The following is a 21332-nucleotide window of genomic DNA, read 5'->3' on the forward strand; positions in this document are numbered from 1 at the left end:
TTAGGAATATAATAAAATCAAACCAAACCAATTTTTATATTTATTATATAATACATATATTTATTTGAAATCAAATAATCCTAAAAGAAAAAAACGTCAAACACTCAAATCCCTTTCTTTCATCTATTCTCTCTTCTTCAAGTTCTGTGAAAAAAAATCCTAGTCATCGTCTCCTTTTACCTCGTCACTCGATACTTGCCACCCCGTCAAAAAACAAAAAAGTAACACAACTCTCTCTCTCTCTTGTTGAACTATCCAACATTTTAGTATGTTAAAGAAGCTTTCAGACATCCTTTCTTACTAGGGATCACAAGAGGTCTTAAAAAGGGGGAAAATTGCTTCAATCCATTCTCTGAGAGGACTTCTCTTTATAGTAGTTCTCTAATGGCAGGCAGGGAGGAGTGGTGTGGGGTTTGGGTTCTAGTGACAAAACTATGTTCACAAATTACACTGTGATTCCATTGTGTTAATATAAAGAGAAGCTTTGATTGACAAAGTGTACCCATTACTTTGTTTTTTTAGTTCATTCATCTTCATTCTTTCCAATTTAACCAATGATTTTTTTTCCTTTTACTTGTAAAGTGTTATAATTTTATATTATTATATTTTAAAACTTTGTAGAATCATAAATTTTTATTAACTAATAATAAAAAAAATTTAATTTAATTAATAATAGGAAAATTTAGCGAAGAATTCCTTAAATTTGTTGCATTCAGAAATTAACGACACTTTTAAACTATTACAGCAAATAAGTTGATTTGTTACTATGATCAATTTAGTTGGTTGAAAATGTCCTTGTCTTGAACAATTTTCATTTATTTCGACTCTTTCTTACATCTCTTTGTCTCTCTATCGAAAAAAACCCATGGACGAAATCTTAACCATCTGAGTTCAAGGAACCCTCCTTCTTCGAAATCATATTAGCCCAATGAAAGAGTTACAAAGATTTTCTACTTAGATATTCTCTCTGTCCACAACCGAAAAAAATATTGATACAGTGGAAATTCAATTTATATGATTTTATTGGACTAATGTTACACAATATTTCCCTAAGTTCAATCACTAAAGACTATTGTGTTTGAGAGAGAATGAATTTAAGAATAATTAGTTTTAGTATAAAAGAGAGGTAATGACTTACCAGATGTCTGTAGGGTAAGATTTCTTATTACTTTCTTGTAAAGAAAATAAGTTTGTGAAACCAAATTGATTAATAAACCTTTGTTTCTGGTCATTCACATCTCATATAGATTTCCATTATCCCGAATATGATATGGCCAATGTTAGGACTCTTAGTAAGATTTGGAATCTTACAAAATTGTAAGGAAAGTGTTTCTTTTTTACTTTTTTTTAGTAATTTCCCCTAATTTCTATTACATTCTATAATCTATAAACACTTAAATTTGAATCAAATTTAGATTTTCAGGTTTTTTACTCTTTTAATATTTTCTTGTGTTTTTGTTTATAATGTTGTATAAAATAAAAGTTTCTTTCACAATAATGCAGAAGATTTACATGTTATTCTATTAAATGATTTGTATTTTATAAGTCATCTCAGCATAGCTTATTATTAATAGAAAGGTTAATGGAATCTCTTTGCAAATGGTTTGATTCAAATATTTTTTATGGGATTTTCGATTATGGTGTGGGTTGTCTTTATTAATTAGTGAAGTGCTTTTATAATTACCTTACTTCTTTTGACATAACATTTAGTGTATATTATTGAATTTAATTAATTAAGAGTTTGTTATTTTTGTTAGATGTCAAGTATTGAAGACATGAACATTTTAACTCCTAGTATTGAACTAATTATTGCTCATAATTTTGCAGTTGGCACTGCAACCTCAAAAGAAGATGTAAGATCCACTTGAAAGAAACCTTGTAGATTAAAACCTGATGTTTGGGTGTCAAAATAAAAATTGATAAAGGAGGGAAAATAGAAAGGGTTAAATGCAATTACTGTGGTACAGATTATGGGTGTTCAAGTACTAACGAGACTAGCACATTAAGAAAATATTCGAGTAAATATTTCAAGTATCCCTACAATAATGACAAAAGACAAAAAAAATTATCATTCCAAAAGGTAGGACAAACAGATAGTAGCCTTACCGTTTGAAAATTTGATCAAGAGTTGTGTAAAGATACATTGACTAGGATGATTAGTATTGATGAATTGCCTTTTACGATTGTTGAGCATGAATGATTTTGATACTTTTTAAATGTTTTGCAACCTAAATTTCAATTAGTATCTCGCACCACGGTGACAAGAAATTACTCACAGTTGTATACATCTGAGAAGAAAAAGTTGAAGAACTTGTTGAATAATTATATGTATAAAATTTTTTCACAATAGATTTGTGGACTTCTTGACAAAATATCTCATATATGTGCCTTACTGCGCATTTTATATATAAAGATTGAAAATTACATAAAAGGATAATTAATTTTTGTGTAGTTACAAGTCATAAAGGTGAGGAAATTGATAAATCGATTGAGTTATGTTTGCTTCAATGAGATATAGAAAATATGCACACTATTACGATTGATAATGCAAATTTCAACGATGTTGTCGTGGGATACATAAATAGAAAGCTAAATAAAAGACATGATTACATTTTATTCGATAAATTCTTACATATGAGGTGTTGTGCATATATATTGAATTTGGTTGTGAATGATGGGATGAGTAATGTGCATAATTCGATTGTTAAAATTTGTGGTGTTGTGAAATACATTAGAAGTTCTCAGCAATAAATCAACAATTCAAAAAGTGTTGACAAAGAAAGAATCATATGTAAAAGTTCTTTGGTTTTTGATGTTTCAATTAGATGGAATTCAACATACCTTATGTTGGATACCGCAGTAAAGTTTTAAAAACATTTGGATGATTGGAAGAACAAGAACCACAGTTTATTAAAGAACTCAAAGATGAGCTTCTTAACGAGGAAGATTGGAATTATGATCGGATATTAACTAAGTTTTTACGAATTTTTTATGAGACTTATAAACGCATAGTAAACTCGTTGTATGTTATTGTTAATACGTATTTTTATAAAATTTGTGCTATGAAAAACATTATTTTTGATTAGTCTAAAAGTCTTTATCCTTATTTGAGTTCTATATCAATAAAGATGAAATTTTTTTTGATAAGAGAACATTGATAAAGTAAACTTGATGCTATTGGTTGTGGTAGTGTTAGACCTTTGTTACAAGTAGATGTATGTCAAATTTTGCTACTCAAACATTTATACACTTATGAAGGTTGATGACTTGGTTAAGAAGGTAAAGGAATCAATGAATCAAAATTTTGAACAATATTAACTTCATAACTCCTATCAAATTGATTATTCATCTGATTTTACTAAGAATTCAAATGAGACGGATCTTGATCGATCGATTAGTAAAAGAAGAAGAAAATGTGAAATGCCAATCGAAAGTAGATAAATATTTGGAAGAAAAAGTGAAAAAGCAAAACTTGGACTTTGAAATTTTGAATTGGTGGAAAATGAATTTTTTTTAAATATCTCATATTTTCTAAGGTGGCATAAGATTTATTATCCATTCTTGTTTCCATTGTGTTTCTGAGAGTGCTTTTAGTATCGGAGGTCGCATATTAGATCAATTTCGAAGTTTCCTATTCCCAAAGCAAGTGAAATACTTGATTTGTGGACAAGATTAATTACGTGCTTTAATTCTTCCAATTGATGTTAAAGAAAGGTTAGAAGAACTTGAAGAAGTTGAGTTAGGTAATCTTTTATTTTTTTTTTTTTTTCATTTTACTCATGTGTAAAATAATAATACTTATATTTAATGCAAAATTCATTTCATTTTACTTTTATAGTTAATCCAGATGATGAAATATTTCTATATTGTTAGTGATTAGTTGATTTTCAAATACCTTTTCATTTGTGATTATAAGTAAATTACTTTTCTAAAATTATATATAATAAATGCCTATTCAATAATGATGATGCTTATTTTTCTATTTTTAGGTTTTATGGATTGGAGTATGAAAGAAGAAATGATATGGACTTACTTGATTTTAATTCTAATTTTCATTTTGGATTGACTTATATTATATAAGACATATGTTCATAGGTGTATTTATTTTTGTGTGTAAGACATTTGTTTTGTTTGATGGATGATTTTTATTTAAATTTATTTTTAGAGTTCAAGTTGGATTGACATAAACATGAATTATGATTAAGTATTTATTCATTTTCTATTGTTTGTTTACTTAATTTCTATATTTTTTCATACTATATTTGTTTTTATTATGTCTTTTAACTAAAATCATTGATGGTTGTGAATTTATTTATTCATTTAATGTTTCTACTTTCTAATATTTAATATTAGTTAGCATAAATGCATAATTGTCTTCTTTATGTTATTGTAGATTGATATATTTTCTTAGTTAATGATAAATTTGACTTTGAACAAACAACATTTTGATTCGGGTTCTTGATATTAATTTTAAGAATGTCTTTGATCTTTAATCTTCCTTTACAAGGTAAGTGTTAAAATTAGCTTTTTTGCTTTATTTTTTAATTTTCTCATGACTTTTAATGTGCTATGTGTGATGCTTTGTTTATGTTAAAATTTTAATATTTATTTTGTTTAGTTTTAAGTCTCAACTATTTAAATTTTACTATTGAAATTAATAAGTATAAGAATCGAATCAAACCAAACCATACCAAACCAAGGTTGATTTGGGTTGGCTCGGTTCTATTGGTTCGATTTCGATTCTAAATTTGTAGAATCGATCATATTTGGTTCAATTATGATTTTGCCATCAAATCGAACCATGTGCACTCCTAAATTCAAATGCCCTATGCCCATCAATTTATAAGGGCTTCCTCCTTTATTTTCTCCATGATTACGACTCTTTTTGTTCCAACCGTTTTCATCTATTTTGAGACTTCCTTTGATTGTCGTGAATATAGTTAAATTTCTAATTTTCAGGGGTACGATATTTTCAAACTATATCCTTGATTCTCGAAATCTCGGTTTAAGGTTCATTTCCCATACTCGATCTTCCTTCTTCCGATCTTCACTGTTAGGTTGGATATTCGACCTAATCATCTCATAACTACCACGTGTCAATGTATGAAAAATATCCTTCACAAATTCTAATTTCAGGGTTTTCTCAACAACAAACTTGATAAAGTGAGGTTTGGTGGGTAACAAACTTCATAAAGTAAGATTCTTTTGAAATTGTCAAACTCAAGGGAGTTTTTTTTTTACCAAAAAAATGCAACAGTTAGGTCTGTGGGTAAATCTCTCTCAAAAAATATTTGTTTCTAATTTTAAAAATTAATATAAATAAATAAAAGTTCTTTTGGATGATGATAAGGTCGTGCTAAAAAGGCCCAAATCGGCTTGCCAGTTGAGTGATAAGAAGCTGTCTTATAACAGAAAGATTAGCATGATTACTTTGTCATCATTAGTTTGATTGACAAAGCGTGTCATTTCTTATAATGCAAACTTTTTCCAATAATTTCTAAAGCCCTGCATTTATTTTAATTCCATTTTAACACTTCACGTGGGAACTTCTAAACTAATTGGTCTCCGAGTCCCCCTTTTTATTATGTGCCCTCTGTGCACTTAGTGTTATATAGGACTCAGCATTAATTCCAAAGTCATACTACCTAGTATTCGAATAACAAAGTATACTACACCAATTTGGATGACCATGGGAATCATGGTTTTAAAATTTGGTTTCATGTCTCGTCCATGATATATACTAAGTCGTCTTGGACGAGTTTTTCGATATGTTTGAGATATTTTGTTTAAAAATGAGAAGTTTTAAATCTCAATTGAAAAATGAATTTGTCCATCTGTCATGTCCGTGCCTAATACCACAATGACTTAGGCGATACATTTCAATCTCGGACAAGTTTTGAAACCATGTTGGGAACTCATCATTCAAGTTGTTTGTCAAGTTTTATTTGAACTAAGTTAATCTCAAATCATGAATGTGTGAACTGAAATTTCTTTCAAAGTTATCATATACAAACACATCTTAAATGATGTGGCAGCCTCGCATTTTTAGCAAAATAATTAAGGATGAAGAACATCATCTTCAACCAATGATCAAATCCTTAAAATTCTCAAGAAAGAATGGAAAATTTCTTTAAGAAACAAAAATTTATTATAAAACTTGAATAAGCATAATAAAATTCAACCCATCAAATGATTTAAAAAAAAAAAAAAAAAAAAAAGAAATTATTATTGTATATCTTGTTGTCAGCTTTTAGAATTGATAATACACTTGATGGTCTAATTTACAATGCAAATTTATAAATTTTGAAGACAAATTATGTTTTTTTTGGGTAGTGTTAAAGGCACCTCAATTATAATCAAGGGTGCCCCTACATCATAGTCAAACTGCATGTTTTATATGGGTTAAAAGTTTTGAAATAAGTTAATTTTTAGTGAGGATGATCTCTTCATTATATTGATTATCTTTAAAATAAAATAAAATAAAAAGTTTAGTTCATTCCAAAGATTTTAACTCATATAAGACAAAAAAAAAAAAAAAAAATTATTTACTATGGCATGGGGTGCCCTTGGTAATAATTAGAGTGCCATTAACGTTACCCTTAACATATTAAGTCGACCTATCTCTTTTGGACTTTTTTCTTGAGATTTTGTGTTTACATGTGTCGCCTGGAGATATCATATGCACATTGTAATTTATCATACACCACCTACAACAAAATTACTTCATCTCAAAAAAAAAAAACATTGAAATTAACCAAAATAGGATATTATAATCTAAAATTGTAACATTCGAAAGTGGTGAGGAGATCTGAACCGACATGCGAAAGAATTGTGGGCCTAACATAACATTCTTACCTGTAGTTTAACCCCTAATATATCATTCTGAATAATTCTGTGTGTGGGGTAAGACGCAAAGTCACGTCCCTTACGTCCAAATCGGGCACTAGTATCATGATTTGTACTTGCCAGTCTGTGCTGGAATTGTCAATTTTATTAATTATGATAGTTGAGAAGTTCAGCAAAAATAATGGGAGATTAGCTAAAGCATTATTGACAATGTCAAAAAGAACTTAACAGGATACTTAGGCCTTGTTTGGGAGCACACTTCTAGAAAACTACTTGTTGAAAATTTGGTGATATTTTTTAACTTTTGATGAACAACTTATTTGGATAATTTTATTAAGTTTTGGTCTTTTTCATTATTGATTTAATATCTTAAAATTATTTTGGCGGGTATTTTAATTATTAATTGAAAATATAAATATTATTTAGGTTTCCTGAGTTTCTTGGAAATGGAAAGTTGATTTTGGAAAATTTTCGTTTTATCCATTTTAACTTTTGTACTTGAAAAAGTGCTTGTTAGATCTAATTACAAGAGCTAATTTTAACCCCCCAAAAAAAAAAAAAATTGTTTTCGTGTTCGAGAAGTGTGAGAAACACACATCAAAATACTACTAAACTGATCATTAGGAATTAGATTATCTTTTTTTCCTTTTTCTTAACCATCAACAAATTATGATTTCTTAAAGGTTCTAATACTTTACTGTTTGAATTGCAATTATTGTACCAAATAAAAATATTTTTGAAAGTTCCTACCACTATGTCGGGTTCCTTTCGGTCGATTTGGCTCTCGGGTTGCTTGGCCTCCTACTTTCTCTTCTCTCTTTTGGAGTACAGGGAGGTAGGGACCTATGCCTGATATCCAAACCTCTGCTTTTATAGCTTTATCAAGTATATACTTTTCTAGTCTAACTTTAACTCAATTACATGATCACAACTAGTAGACGAGAGCTCTAATAGGCCAAGGTCCCACCATACCTAACTCGAGGTTCCAACTGCATTTTGTTCGTTGGGTATCTTTTAGAGGCTAAACTCAACTTCCTGTAAGCTAAGATTGTTGTTATTGATCATATAAACAAAAATGTATTTTTGAGAGGTGTGGAAGAATCAGGGATTATATTTAAAAAAATGATTATATTTATTATTTAATAGTATAATTAATTAATAATAATTATTAATTATGAAGAGATATTTCTATATTCAATATTGGGTTTCCATTAAGAATCGGGTCAAGGTCTTCACATAACCTATGATGTGTACCAGGGGTGTCAGTGGGTACCTAATTATCCAATGTACCCAAAACCGATTAATCAATTTTGGATCTACTACGAGAGACCCAATTAATTTTCAGGTCGATTATGAGTAGTCATTTTAAGGACCCATTAAGAATTAGGTCTCCATTGAGTATCTATCGGGTAAACTAGTACATATGGTATTTTTTATTTTTTTAATTATTTAAAAAGATGTTTATATTTATTATTTAATAATATAATAAATTAATAGTAATTACTAATTATGAAGAGATATTTCAATATTCAATATCTTCTCGAACAAATAACTTAATTCTCTAGTCTCAATTCTCAACCCTTCTTATTTTCTAAACGTCTATCCATATTTCCTTCTATCCTTCTCAAGTTTCAACTTCAAAGAAGAACAACATTGTACTCATAGATTAACATGTTATATTTTTCTTATTTTTAATCCTTTTAAATATTAAAACATGTCATTCAAAGTTCAAATAATACAAACAAATAGAAGAATCTGACTAGCTTTACTTAGTATGGATTTCACTCTTACTAAGGGTCCTTGGGCTCACCTTATGACATCAAAATCCATAATCCGATGATTTAGAGTTGTGGAGGACAAAATTCTATAAACTTTGAAAAAAAATAAAAAAATAAAAAAAATTTATTTTTCACCGTTGAATTTTCAAAAAGTAAGGTGGAAGTTCGATAGCCATCCATTCTCAAAAACTTGGATCAAAACATTTTTTTTTTATTTTATATCTGAGTTTTTGGATGAAATTTAGAGGACTGTGATATGGTAATCCATTTGAGCAAAATGACCTTTAGTAATTACGTAAAATTATTATTATTTTATTATTAACGGATATCCAATGGGTATCAGGTATTTGTTGGGTTGATTCTGTTTCCAAGGGTCTCATACTCGGAATCAAAATCGATCAGAACCGAAATCGATGTTTAAATTTGAATTTGATTATGAGTATACATGGAACTGATTCAAGCCCGACCATTGACACCTCTAATGTGCATTGGCCAATTCTGTAATTTTGGAGGAGAACAACCAATATGTGCAAAGGAAGGAAACAACTGAACCGTATATCGCAGCCTAGTCATATTTTTTTGGGTGGTGGGGGGACAAAAGATCGATTGAAGGCGAAAATTCAACTCAGTCCTTTTTTTCAACAAAAAAAAAAAAAAAGAATTGTCAATCCAAACAAGTCCTAAATGTCATCCTCGACGTGCCTTTTAAGTGTTTTCTAAATATTTTTTTTTCCTTGGCTATTTTATTTAAGGCCACGAGATCTTCTCACGATGCATTTGCCCATCCTTTTCACCTTTTCTCTTTCTCCTCTGTCATCATGAGATATGGGCTATGGGGTCAGGTGGTACCTTATGAATTTATATGGGTCAATGACTACTCATTCATTTGAGTGATGATTTTTTCATAAAATATTATATTACATATATGTTTGGTGTTTGAGGGAGGGAGGGTTGTTTCTATTAGTCTCAAGTACTTCACATATCATCAACATTTTAATTGAGAAAAAAAAAAAAAAAAAGTTTGACTCCATCTCTCTTTTTGCATATTGATATATAGGAGATAAAGTGAGTTAATCCAATCCAAATCAGAAAAAAAAAAGTTTTAAACAAGAAAACCTTGCTTTCAGAACTTTGTTACAGAGAAGATTCTAAATCTTTGTTTTAAACTCAGCCAAGTCAATTCATTTATATTGAATTTTGAGTTGGTGCATAAATTTGTTTCAACCCATAGTACTAGAAATTTTGAATTTTGAAATTTAAAATATAATCTTTTAACATCTTTCATTGACGTACAAGATATTTATTCAGTGCATATCCCAAAAGACAAAATCTTAAACCAAACAAAATACAAACTCACAAAATCCAAAATATACGCCTAAGAGATTTGGACAAATGCAAAAGAAAAGTTTGTTAAATCAAGATATTGACCATTCAAGAGATTAACATTAATCCTCAATCGTACGAAAAAAAAAAAATTAGAACCATGACTCACTTAACATAGAATATATTATATTCTTAATAGTCAGGATTTTCTGACTCCTCAATTTGCTCCTTGACGTGGCATGGGCTAGAATTATAGATCTTTTTCCTCTGGATAGGCAACTGCATATCTTCATAAACACGTGCAGTAATGTGTCCCAAGAAAAAAAAAATCTATGATTCTTACCCATGTCATGTCGGGGGCATATATGGGGCATCAAAAAATCATTATTCTATTCTTAATACCAATCTAAATGGTATACTTATTGGAGCACCCGATGAGACCAAAGACCTTTTGCTCCTCGGTATACCTTACTAATTAATTCTCAATCATAAAAAATGATTTTATAATTATGTCTAATGTGACATAGAATATATCATATTCTTAATACCGATCTAAATAATGTAGTTATTGGAAGGCGCAGATGAGATCAAAGGATTTTTTTCCTCGATTTACCTTTTAATTCTATAAACTCTCACTTTCGAAGTAATAGAAAAAAAAGAAATATCTAGGACTTCAACTATTGTGGAAAAGCATATGCATCCCTCTCCATGCATCTCTATTTTCTAAAGATAAACTATTCCTCTAAAGAGAGTTTCTATAACACTTGATTTAGATAGATGGGTCCCCCATCATCCATGATTCATTGTTTTACCATGTTTAGCTACATAATTAATCTAATAGTGACACGATACCAAATTGCTATTTTAAGTCTAAATTTGGTTTAAAGTGGAAAGTATAGGAGGGAGTAGTTTATCATTTTAAATGGGTCCCACCCAAAGCCATGATATTGACTCCATTCATGATTCAAATTATTCCATTATCAAGTTCTTTGACTTTTAAAGAAAATGGTATGATTGGTATGTTTCCATGATAAGATGGGAGTGAATGTTGTTGATTAGATGTCTAATAAAGTGGGTCTAGCCCATGTAAAGTTGTCAATTGATTGGGTCCGATTCAAAATCCAATCCAATAACCACGGGTCTGGATTGAGTAATTGGGATCCGATCCATAATCATTTTGGACTGGTTAAAGAACTGTATGTTTTAAGACTTAAAAAAGCGATTTTAGGATTAATTTCTGCATACCGTCCCTTGGACTCTAAGGCTTACGACTCTCAATGTTCAAATTCGGGTTGGTGAACGTTTGAGATACCTTGTGTTTTCGAACAGATGACACCCTTTGACAGTGGTCTACTATAAGAGACTAAATGCCCTCAAGAAAAAAAGATGGGAGTTTCAGAGAAGTTGGAGACAATGGATTTTTTGCATAGAAAAATGAAGTTGGAGCATTGGAATTTTTCCATGGAAATAAGATTGATCCCTTTACAAAACAGGAGAAATCCATTTTGAACAAATATTTTTAGCAAAAAAAGTTGGAAGGAAAACATTTCTAAGCCTCCATACAAGGAAATGAAGATTTTTAATAAGAAACTAGAGATCATCTACCAAACACCTTGGCTAGAGTTTTCTAATAATAATATTTTATCATAAACTTAATGATAGAAAATTATGACATTTTGAAAAATCCAAACAAAAGCTTTTTGAACTTAAAAGGAAGGTTTGAATCATCTATATTATAAAAGAACTGTTCGAAAAATTCTACACCACCTTTATAAAATTACAAAACTATCGTAAATAACAGTACCATAAATTAATTGATGGCATAGGGGACATTTTCAGGAAAAACAAAGCTTCATGGTCAAAGGAGCGCACGCACATGTGTGCCTGCCCAATAAACCTGCAAACTTGCAACTATTGGCATTACAACACAACTGTGCAGGGCCAAGTTCAGCAGAAAATCATAGTTACAGCCCAAGATGAATCAAACAAAGAATGAAAGATCGAATATTTTCTCAAACAGTTTGGAACCATGGACTGCACCCCAAGAATCATATTGATTTCTCACTATGCTAATACATAGCCCGTCAAGCAGATGGCTTGTAATTGAAGGATTGGGATTGATACATATGTGGGTCATGTCAAACGAACTATGGGATGCATGGGAAAGTAATCAAAAAGCAAAGTAAAGCTGAACTAAAGATAAAGAAAAGTGAATTGGAAAACCTTCTCAAGAAAATGAAGTTCTAAATATATGCACGCGACATGAATAATTGTATTATTACAACGAGATCATGGAGTTCCTAAGCGTACCAAAGTCACGATCAGATCAAACAGCAGACTTTAAAGAGAATTACCCTTCCATACTCTTCAATAACCAATCAGGTTGTTAGATTCCCATCAAACCCAAGTTTTACCTTGAGATGTCTGAAAAAGAAAAAAAGAATTAAACAGCATCACTTAGTAAAATAGAAAAGGTTGGCAATAAAATTTTGACACAGAAAAAATGTGTTATACTTCTTGCTTTTGCTTTATTAGCAACTCTTACTCCTTTTTCTTTTCTTTTAATGAATCTCTTTTACTGATCCATGTACAGAGGCCCATAAAAGCAGCTAAAAGTGCATTTATTCATCCACCATGCAGACTGAAAGAAACTAAAACTTAGAACATCAAGACATAATTGACAGGGATGAGCCCCATTGCACATGGCACACTAGTCATCCATCCAGGCCAAAATTTTCTCTCTCGGCCTAGATTGTCCATTATACATCATTCGTTTAAGTGTATGGATGAAGATCATGAAAGAAATCCTCTCCTTATCAAGGTGAAAGGTGTATACAGTGTTTCAGAATTTGAATCATACCACTCAAAGGGGTCCAATAATACAGAGTTTGATAGATACCAAAAGGGATAATATTTTACATGAAGACAGTCTTATTTGAAGCTTCTTATAGGAATAGCTCCCCAAAACTATCAAATCAAAATGAAAAATCCATTCCCCTAATTGCAATTCAACTACTTAATTGTGTTTCTTAATTAGCCTTGGCTTGGAAACGCTGAAAGCACGAGCATTTTTCACAATCACACTACCAATACTCATTTTAGCTTTTGCTAAAACCACTGTCAAATAGCATCCTACTAGTATGTGGCCTGAGCCGAGTAGCGCTTGGGAGAGATCCCAAATGAAGGGCTCGCTTTATTTAATTATGTCTACATTGAATTTGATCAATTTCACTTTGTTTCAACAGCTAGTAATGGTCCTCTTTTGATACTAGATCAATTGAAGGTGACATCAAATTGGATTAAAAATGAAACTTAAACAAGGGGCAAACTTAGAGCACTACCTAATAACTAAACTAAGAAGAAATCTAAACTCCAATATCATTAAAATTTACAATCCTACAAATATATTACAATTTATAACAGTCGAGGTTGGTGGAGTGATTCTTCTTGTTTACATTGACATGGTTAGTTTGGGACAACTGCCATTTCAATAGCAAAGCATTTATCTCAAGAATCAGCACCACCAACTCTACCTTCTCCTCAAAAGTCTATTGTTCCTTTCCAAATACTCCAAATAATGGCAACGGAAGTAAGGAGTAAATAATATGACCATGGGTGGAGAAGGCATGACATCTCCAGCTTCCCACTCTTGGCATAGTCCAAGAGATTCCAAAGAGATTTAAAAAGGACCACAATCCTAGCAACTGAGCAGTGAAGGAAAGATGATCAATTGTTTCACCACTCCTTTTACACAAGCAAAGAATAAAAATAATATTCTTACAAAAAATCAAGTGCACCAACTATCAAAATCTCATCCAAGCACACTAACCATGCAGAAAATGCCACCTTGGAATAGGTTGTAGGAGATCCCCCAAAGATGGTCAGCAGAAAGTGTTGACAGTAAGCCTGATGAATGACATAATGGAAAGGTGTGTCTGACAAATTCCCTTTCTCACTAAATAGAGAACTTTCTTATCCTCCACAGATAATGAAACAACAAACCCACTGATCTGGGCATAAAGAGAAACAAACAAGTTGGTCAAGTTCCTCCTAAGGCCTAGATTCCATAAATGACCTGCGTTCCCAACTCCCTGATAAGGTTCCTCTTTTCTCCCAACATCATGAACAAAAGCAAAAGACTTCAATCATGCATCAACACACTAAATATCCTCCCAAACAAGACCTTTGTCTCCTCTCCATACACTGCAGAGGATGTAACTGGCCTTGTGCTGGAAATGTCTAGCTACATACTAAGCCCAGGCCACATTCCCCAACCCTTTCCCCAACAAGTGCTTCGTCAACCTTTCCGTTCTCAATGCCACATATATTTTGGGAACATTGAAATTTGGGCTGGTCAATTTGAAAGGATGATCTTGATAAAAGTAAGATCATTATCTTTAGAGAAAAGATATCCCTTCCACACAGAAATCTTCATCTCAAACCTCTTGAAGACTAGATCCCAAGTAATTTTAATGCATGAATTGGCACCAAGGGGAAGGCCCAAATAGACCGAGGGAAAGCACCCTACACCACAATTCAAATTACTAGTCAGAACACTATGATTACCTACATCTCCAACTCCACATATATGGCTCTTAAGTTGATCGTCAAGTCAAATGTGGCCTAGAAGGGAAATGAGGTCCTTAGATTAGAGTTGCATCCTATCCGCCTCACTTTCTCATTATCTTGAGGTAGTGCCATAAACTTGGACTGGGGAAGCACTCAGAGCACAGAAGAAAGAGAAAGAGACGAGGAAAGGGCGAGAACTGCTTCAATTCTTTTCCCTGGCGCAGCTGGGCCATCCTGGACTTGAACCAGAGACCTCGCCCGTGAAGTAAATCATCGCACCTACGATCCAACCAATTGGGAGAGAATCAATAGATTCTTTTTCGGGAGCGATTCATCCTTCCCGAACGCAGCATACAACTCTCCGTTGTACTGCGCTCTCCAAGTGTGCTTGTTCCCCCCTTCTTCCTTACCATGGCAAGTCTTTGTGAAATAATAAGTACTGGAAAAAAACCCTCGAGAACCTAAGCTAAGAATAAGACTCCCCTAAATGAAAAAAAGCCTCTTCGACGAACAATGAGATGGATATATCTATCGCCCACAGAAAAAAATCCTCTCCATGGCACTATTTTCTTTTTGATAAGTGTAAAACTTTATAGAAAAAGAGGAAGGAGATACAAAAGGAGGCTGAGGCAGCCCCCAAGCAAGAGCAAGAAGCAAGAAACCTAAAAAGGCTAAAAAAGCCACAAAACAAACAAGAACAAAAGAAGCACTAAGAATCACATTAAGAGTCCCATTTGAACACAAAATCATTGAAAGAGGACCCCGAGAAATCATTGTTCAACTTTGACCAAAGGTAGAGCCATGGTTTAAAATGTTAATGTTTTGATTTTTTAGAAAATCGAAAAGATACTGAAACAATACGGAACATTCCCGAAACATTTGAAACATTAAATGACTTTTTACAAAATTCTTTCATACAAGACTATGGTCAAGGGGCATATCATTATTTTGAAAGCAGAGGATTTTTCAGATATTTACAGAAATATGGGTCTTTTATCGTAAATAACCTCAATCTTCAAGAGAAGACTAAAGACTAAAGGCAAGGGCATATTCTCGATGAAAGCCAAGCAGCCTTTGTTAATTTCAGAAAAAAAAAAAAAAAAGGGAGAAAAACTCGAAGAAGACAAAGAAGAAAACGGCTGGGTTTTACCTTGAATCCGACACAGTAAAAGTTAACTCCGACGAATCGGTGACCTCACTCATGTCCGTCTCTCTCTCTCTTGTTTCTTTCCTTCCTTTTTCTCCTCTGTTTTTAGAAAAAAAAACTAACAAAACTTTGAATATTTTCCGTTTCAATCAAGTTTTGTTTCGGGATTTCGAAAAACCGAAATGTTTCGTTACGAAACATTACGATACAAACTGAGATTTTAAACCATGGGCAGAGTAGCCCCAAAATCTCATAAACACAGCATGAGAAGTACTTTCCTTGCCCTGGAACACCCTCATGTTTCTCTCCCTCCAAAGACCGCAAGCAATACCAGAAGGAAGAATAGCCCAAAGGTATCATTTTCTATGAGAGAAAATATTTAAAGTCCACCCTTCCAAAACGAGAAGAATGCTCGAGGGAGAACCCAATCCATTCGAAAAAGAGAGAGAAAGTCTGTCCAAATACTTCGAAAAAAAGAACAATGGATTAGAATGTGATTAACAGATTCCCCATCATTCAAGCATAAGGGGTAGAAATTTGGAATGATCTAACCATGCTTTATCAAATTATCCAAGGTAAGAATCTTCCCTAAGGAAGCAAGCCAAACAAAGAAGGAAACCTTAGAAGGGATAATAGTTGACCAAAAGATGAAATCCCAAATATAATTATCGAACGAAGGGAGAAGGAATTTGTAAAAGGAACGAATTGAGAATCTCTTGTCCTTAGCTAATTTCCATTCCCTCTTGTCTTGCTCATCTCTTGAATTGGACAGAATTCAAAAGATCTAGAAAAGATGTTACCTCCGTTATCTCCTAGTCATTGAAATTCCTTCTGAAGCCCAGATCCCAAGAAGTGATACTTCTATTGCAAATCAGACATTACTGAACCGAACAGTTATTTTTCAAAGAACAAATGTACAAAGAAGGATATTGAATTGATAGAGTCGACTTTCCACACCATCTATCTTCACAAAACTTGATCTTGTCCCCTAAATCCACTCTATAAGTGATCCCTCTATCAAACTAATCTAAACCCTTGAGAATCCCTTTCCACACGTTACTACCAAACTTGCCTTTAGCCTCGCCGCTATACCACCCAAACCTTTTCTCCCCATACTTAGCCTTAATCACCCTCCTCCACAAACTACTCCTTTCCTACCCAAATCTCCAAATCAACTTTCCCAAAAGGGCCCTATTGGTAAGTCTTAAACCTTTAATTCCCAAATCTCCATTTTTCTTTAGAGTACAAATCAACTTCCAATTAACCAAGTGGTACTTCCTACCTCCGTTTTTTTGGCACTATTGGCATCCTTAGACATCAACCCAACCAAAGCCTCAAGCAGGACGACGTCCAGAAAAGGAGATACCCTTGCCTTAGACCCCAATAAACTCTAAAGAATTTGGTGGGGGGCCCACTAACCAAAATATAGAACAAGGCCGAAGACATACCCACTTCCTCTGTTTGCTACCAAATCCACACTCCCCAACTTGTAGTTTAGAAACTTTCAATCCACACAATCATATACCCAGACAATTGTGCACATGATCCCAAGGGAACCCAATTGAAGATTGGAGTAAATGCACTAATGTGATATAAGAATAACATCAATCATCTACAAACTCCTCAAATACCTCGTCATGGTGAAATCATGCATCCCAAAGCCCCTTTAAGCCTACCTTGGCTATGATTTTATGCACACTATCAACCAAACTTGTTCCCTCTTTATGGATAAAAGTGAGGAAGATATAGTTATGAAGGTAATCCTGTTATACATCATCCTCAAACTAGTTAACTATTTCCATGAAGTCACATCTAAGAACCTCTCAACATTTCAAAAAGAAAGCAGTAAACATCTATATAGACCTGGAACCTTGTCACCATCTAACTATCTAATAACCTTCAGCATCTCCTTTCCCTTACTACCCTCTAACCGGAAAACTACTCATGAATAATTTGTCAAATTCCCAACCATCAAGCCAAGGTCTAAACTGATGCTGTTTACTAGACAAGCACAAAAGAGAACTTGACCACCTAATCTCCAATCTTTTCCTTTTCTTATCTCTCCATCTACCCTGAGGTGACGATTCTCATTGCATATCCTCCTCGTATTTGCAATATGATCAAAGAACTTTGTACTTTTGACACCCTTTTTCAATCATCTGACTTGTAGACTTCTACCTCCAGCTGGTTTCTTCCCATCTGGCCAACTTTTGCTATTTAGCCTTTAAAGGCACCATCTTCCTCCTACTCTCTAGCTATAAAAAACCATCATCTTCTACCCCATCAATGGCAGCAACTGAGAAAAACCTCTTTATTCCACTTTAGATCTTCTTCCAGAGTCTTGAGCATCTTCCTAAACACCAAAGCATGTCCTCCTTTTGAAGATATAAGAATTCATCAAGCTAGGTAACCATCCTGCTCTCAAACCATGATTTTCATGGTCTGTGTATATTGATCAACGCTCAGATCATGCTCCCATAAAATGCAGTTCAATGCTCCAACTGTTGAGATTCAATACGTAAGTACTCCTTAAAAAGATGGTGCACAACCAGAGCCAAAAATATGGACCCCTTTACACACAGAAATTTGAAATTCCTAAAAGTCGAAGAGCTCAAGAATGTAGAAACCAAGTAAGAATGGGAGATAACAAAATGCAATAAAAAATAGTAGAAGTTTGCAATAGAATCTCCATTCTTCTTTTTTTCTTTCCTTCAGCCCCATTATTTTTCTGTCTTTTAGTTCGAAATGGTTCGTTTTCCAATTATATTTGTTCTCTTTCTATTAATCTTAAGGGAGGTGATGGTGGCTGCTGGCTTGCATTGTTCAGCTCCAATGTGGTTACACAAACCCAAGTTGAAATATTAAAGCCCTCTCTTTAGCGTGAACCAAACTGAGAGAAATGAAAACAATAAATGATATGGAATGGAGTTCTATCACTTCTTGTCTTGTAATCTGTAAACCATACGGGCAATCCACCAATGGATTTTTTAGCCTTGCATATTCGTTGAGTAGGGAGATGGACTCCACTAGTTGTGAAAGAAAGAATGGGTGTGGGGGCAAATTGAGAGAAGAGTAGGGTATTTGTGTTGTGCATATATATATATATATATATATATATATATAGGTATATGTATACACACCTCACATTAGAGTTTTTAGAATATAAAAACAAATTAGAACATTTGAAAATAAAAAGAGGGCATTTCCATACCATAGAAATCGGATACATGAATAAATATAAGTAGGCCTATAATATTACAAAAAAAATTAGTACATGGATGTTGGGCCATAACTGTCTTTTCGAAGTAATGTTTTAACTTGAAGCTGATTAAAATGAAGGATGACACTGCCTAGTGTTTCAGAATATATGTTGAGATGTATCATATATCTAATACAACAAAGAAAAATCTAAAAGATGTGTTACATCACACAAAATGCTACAGTCAAATTATAGCTCATACCTAAAAGTTATCATTAATGATAGTTAAAGGGGAAGATAAAAAAGATAAATAACTTAACATTTAATAATTAAGGAACTTAACAAAAAAAATATAGCTACATAATTCGAACTAGGCAATGGTTATCAGTCAAAGACGAATAGAGCTTAATTCCTATGAATACTGAGATTAAGAGTCACTTATGCATGCCTTAGTTGCAATATACATACATGTATAGGCACTCATTTAAGGAGCTGAAATCAGGAACAAAAGCATGAACATTACCTTCTGTAAAACTCCATTGCAGACCGCGATCCATTGTAGCATATAAACCATAGGAACACAATCATCAATATATCTACTAGAGTTAAGACTCAAAAACACCCACAAATTTGACCAAGAACAACAGAAAAATTTCATTCTCATAATGCACAAAAGAAGTGCAACTTGTAAAATTTTCGAAATTTTGACCATTAGAAATTTACCAATTCCACATTTTTTCCATTTTTCAAATTAAAATATCATATTGATTGAAGTTTCAGCCATATAGATAAAATTTGAATGCTTTCAAATACAAACACACAATGCAAGGCGGTTAAACCTACAGAAACATGAGGCATAATAAGCCTCTCATGAACCCATTTGATTTATTAACGAAAATAACTTTAATTAATATTAATAAAATTAAGATATATATAAGTTTAACAACAATATGCATATGGTTATTCACTCACAACAGGTTTGCACCAGGAATATGCATTAAGCCTATACCTTTTAGCACTTGTAATGTCTAGATTTACTGCACATATTCAAGGACACTTAGCACTGCTTGGTACCTGCGAATTGTCATAAATTTGCAAATTTCGAGCTGCAAAACTTACATAGTTTTACAATGAAATTTTGGACAGCAAAGCTTTGTGTGATTTCTTAATGAAATTCATGAGGAGGGAGGAAATTTTTTACTACATTTTGTGTTCAACAGTGGACAACTTCTTCTTTCTTTTTTCCCTAGATTTGAAAATACGGGTAAATTGGTTGAAAGGAACAAATAGCAAGCATTTCACAACCCTAGATACAATTTTTTATTTTTTTAAATAAAAAATAAAAAAAAGGATACTGAAGAGATAGCGCTCCCACCAATCTAACATGTAGAGTCCGAAAGTGACATTGTAAAGGTAGATTTTGCGCTGAATCCAGTTCATTGCCCTTTGTTTGTATATCTTTAATAGAATCAATCAATAAGAAACTGTCAATTAAGGAGGAGATCTGTTCCAACTTCCAACAATGTTTTTAAAGACCGGGCTGGTTGTTTAACCGATCCAGTTCAACCGGCCAAACCAATTGGTCGACACGTAGTCATCCATCCCTGACAAATATTAGGGATGTCCGTGTCACGCTCGATCGAAAACCTCTTTTCCGTCCAATCCTCTCTAAATTTCCATGAGAGAGCATCAGAGACAGAGAGAGAGAGAGAGACAGAGAGAGAATTATTTCATGTACCTTTGGATCGAGAAGGGTGGATCGGATCGTTCTTTACCAGCTCGAGACAAAGCTTCTGCCAACAAACAAACCTCTTTCTAGTTTCTATCTCCCTTCGTGTGTTGTTTTTCGAAGGATGCAACCCAACTACAAAGTACAAAGACTGCAAACGGATACTAATTGAATCGGATACGGCTATATCCGAATTCGAATCCGAATTTTTTTTACTGCATCCGAATTCGAATCCCAAATCCGACGAGTCTTATGAATTAAGATTCAAATTCGAATTCTAAAAATCTATCGGATATTCGATAATATATGACCCGATAAAAACCTTTCAAAAAATTGAATCAATGTATACCATCATCTTCAATCATTACAAAAAAAAAACCCCTCATTTTCCTTATGTTTTCACCTTCAATAGTCGTCGTCTTCAACCTTTAACATCAAATAAAATTTGATCTTTGAGAAAGAAAAAAATGGTGAAAAATTTGAGCAAGACATCAAATGTTTTACAGATCATCATTGAAGATATGAATTAAAAAAAAAAAAAAAATCAACGGTATTTTTTGTTTGAGGTTGAAGCCTGTGGATTTTGAAAGAAAATAAATAGGGTTTTAATTTGAGATCAAAGCTGTGAAAGAATAAGAGAGGAAGTACCTATCTTAATGCTTGTCGATCAGAGAAAATGGTGATCATCGAAAGTTCAAACGGTTCGCAGTTGCATACTCAAAAACCCGAAAACACCTCCAT

General features: G+C 32.8%; 1 protein-coding gene across 1 annotated transcript; it reads right to left on the reverse strand.

Moving 5' to 3' along the window:
- Window positions 1-12141: 12141 nt before the first annotated feature.
- LOC147407314 (uncharacterized) lies at window positions 12142-20759 on the reverse strand. Its single transcript, XM_086435818.1, has 4 exons — window positions 20601-20759; window positions 20218-20320; window positions 19386-19458; window positions 12142-12371 (listed from the first exon to the last, which is right to left on the reverse strand). Exons 2-4 carry the CDS (start codon window positions 20300-20302, stop codon window positions 12326-12328), a joined length of 204 nt encoding a protein of 67 aa, XP_086291944.1. The 5' UTR covers window positions 20303-20320; window positions 20601-20759; the 3' UTR covers window positions 12142-12325.
- Window positions 20760-21332: the final 573 nt, after the last annotated feature.

The sequence above is a fragment of the Akebia trifoliata genome, chromosome 3, assembly GCF_017979445.1.
Source record: "Akebia trifoliata isolate Shusen 1 chromosome 3, ASM1797944v1, whole genome shotgun sequence".
Classification (NCBI taxonomy): domain Eukaryota; kingdom Viridiplantae; phylum Streptophyta; class Magnoliopsida; order Ranunculales; family Lardizabalaceae; genus Akebia; species Akebia trifoliata.

What these genes read in the sequence shown, in the direction of transcription:
- LOC147407314 (XM_086435818.1), bottom strand. Translation starts at nt 20,302, where the DNA reads ATGAACTGGATTCAGCGCAAAATCTACCTTTACAATGTCACTTTCGGA. An exon ending in GTGGGAGCGCTATCTCTTCA is followed by an intron (nt 19,459 to 20,217) that starts GTATCCTTTTTT and finishes TAACTCTAGTAG; the next exon opens with ATATATTGATGATTGTGTTC. An exon ending in GCAATGGAGTTTTACAGAAG is followed by an intron (nt 12,372 to 19,385) that starts GTAATGTTCATG and finishes TTTCTTTTTCAG; the next exon opens with ACATCTCAAGGTAAAACTTG.